Below are 893 nucleotides of genomic sequence, written 5' to 3' on the forward strand. Positions count from 1 at the left end.
CCAAAAGGTCTGTGAAGGGGCTCTTCTGGGTGGAGACCGGCCAGTCCCCACCATGGATGGTGCTTCCACCTTACGCTGGACCTGGATGCTCCATCTCTGCTCCTCGGGTGCCTGTTCCCCTCCCTGTGCCCTGAACCTGCTTTCAGCATCCATCTGGCTGGGCGTAGTGGCAGGCAGAGCCTGGCCTGTCCCATCGCTCCTCGCACTGGTGGCTCAGCAGGAGGGAAGAAGGAGCTGTGTCGGGGACAGGGCGGATGGAGATGGGACTGGGGGGAGGACACAGAGGTACCCAGGGGAGCAGTGTGCTCAGGATCGGGGTGGTATGAGGGCTGCCCGGGGCACTGGTGCACCACTGGCACGGAGCAGGAGGTCTGGGCAGGGATGGGGACGTTGCACAGGAGCAGAGGAGCGGTGCGGGGAGCTGGGGTGCGAGGTGGGACGGCGAAGCCGCGGGCTCGGCAGGGATCCCTCTGTGGTGGATGGGAACGGTGACAAGAAGGGGAAGGGGCTTGGGGCCAGGTGGTAGCAGCGGGGCTCATCCTCGGCGCGGGGAGCAGTGCCCCAGCTGCCCCCCCCCGGGTCCCGCTGTCACCTCTGTCTCAGCCCCTCTGAAAATCTGGCACCGCGTCTCGCCCCAAGACCTTGCCATTGCACTCCAGACCCTTCCATTTGTTTGGTTTTCCTGTAGCCAGTTTACCCTTTTCTTTAGCTTTCTGGAGGGAGAAAAAAAGCTGGTTCTGCCTGGAAGAGTGAAATCCCACGCGAGGTTGTGCGGTTGGCAGGGCTGCCGCGATGGGGCTGGGGCGGGCAAGGCGGCTGGAGTGAGGAGCTAGATACCATTCATCCTGCAGCTATTTCCCTGCTGGCCTGATCCTGACACCCACCAGGACCCC

The 893-nt window shown here is 63.6% G+C and overlaps 2 protein-coding genes across 2 annotated transcripts in view; both read left to right on the plus strand.

Annotated features, from left to right (window-relative positions):
* PLEKHA6 (pleckstrin homology domain containing, family A member 6) overlaps window positions 1-167 on the plus strand; it is a 15,544-nt gene extending 15,377 nt beyond the window's left edge. The window contains exon 13 of the mRNA XM_009327443.1: window positions 147-167. Within this exon, the coding sequence (XP_009325718.1) occupies window positions 147-167 (21 nt within the window). The remainder of the gene's footprint in view (window positions 1-146) is intronic.
* An 87-nt stretch (window positions 168-254) lies between these two features.
* The window catches only part of GOLT1A (golgi transport 1A), a 4,310-nt gene continuing 3,671 nt past the window's right edge, over window positions 255-893 (plus strand). The window contains exon 1 of the mRNA XM_009327444.1: window positions 255-285. Coding sequence (XP_009325719.1) covers window positions 255-285 — 31 coding nt within the window. The remainder of the gene's footprint in view (window positions 286-893) is intronic.

The sequence above is a fragment of the Pygoscelis adeliae genome, unplaced genomic scaffold (assembly GCF_000699105.1).
Source record: "Pygoscelis adeliae isolate BGI_AS28 unplaced genomic scaffold, ASM69910v1 Scaffold197, whole genome shotgun sequence".
NCBI classification, from domain to species: domain Eukaryota; kingdom Metazoa; phylum Chordata; class Aves; order Sphenisciformes; family Spheniscidae; genus Pygoscelis; species Pygoscelis adeliae.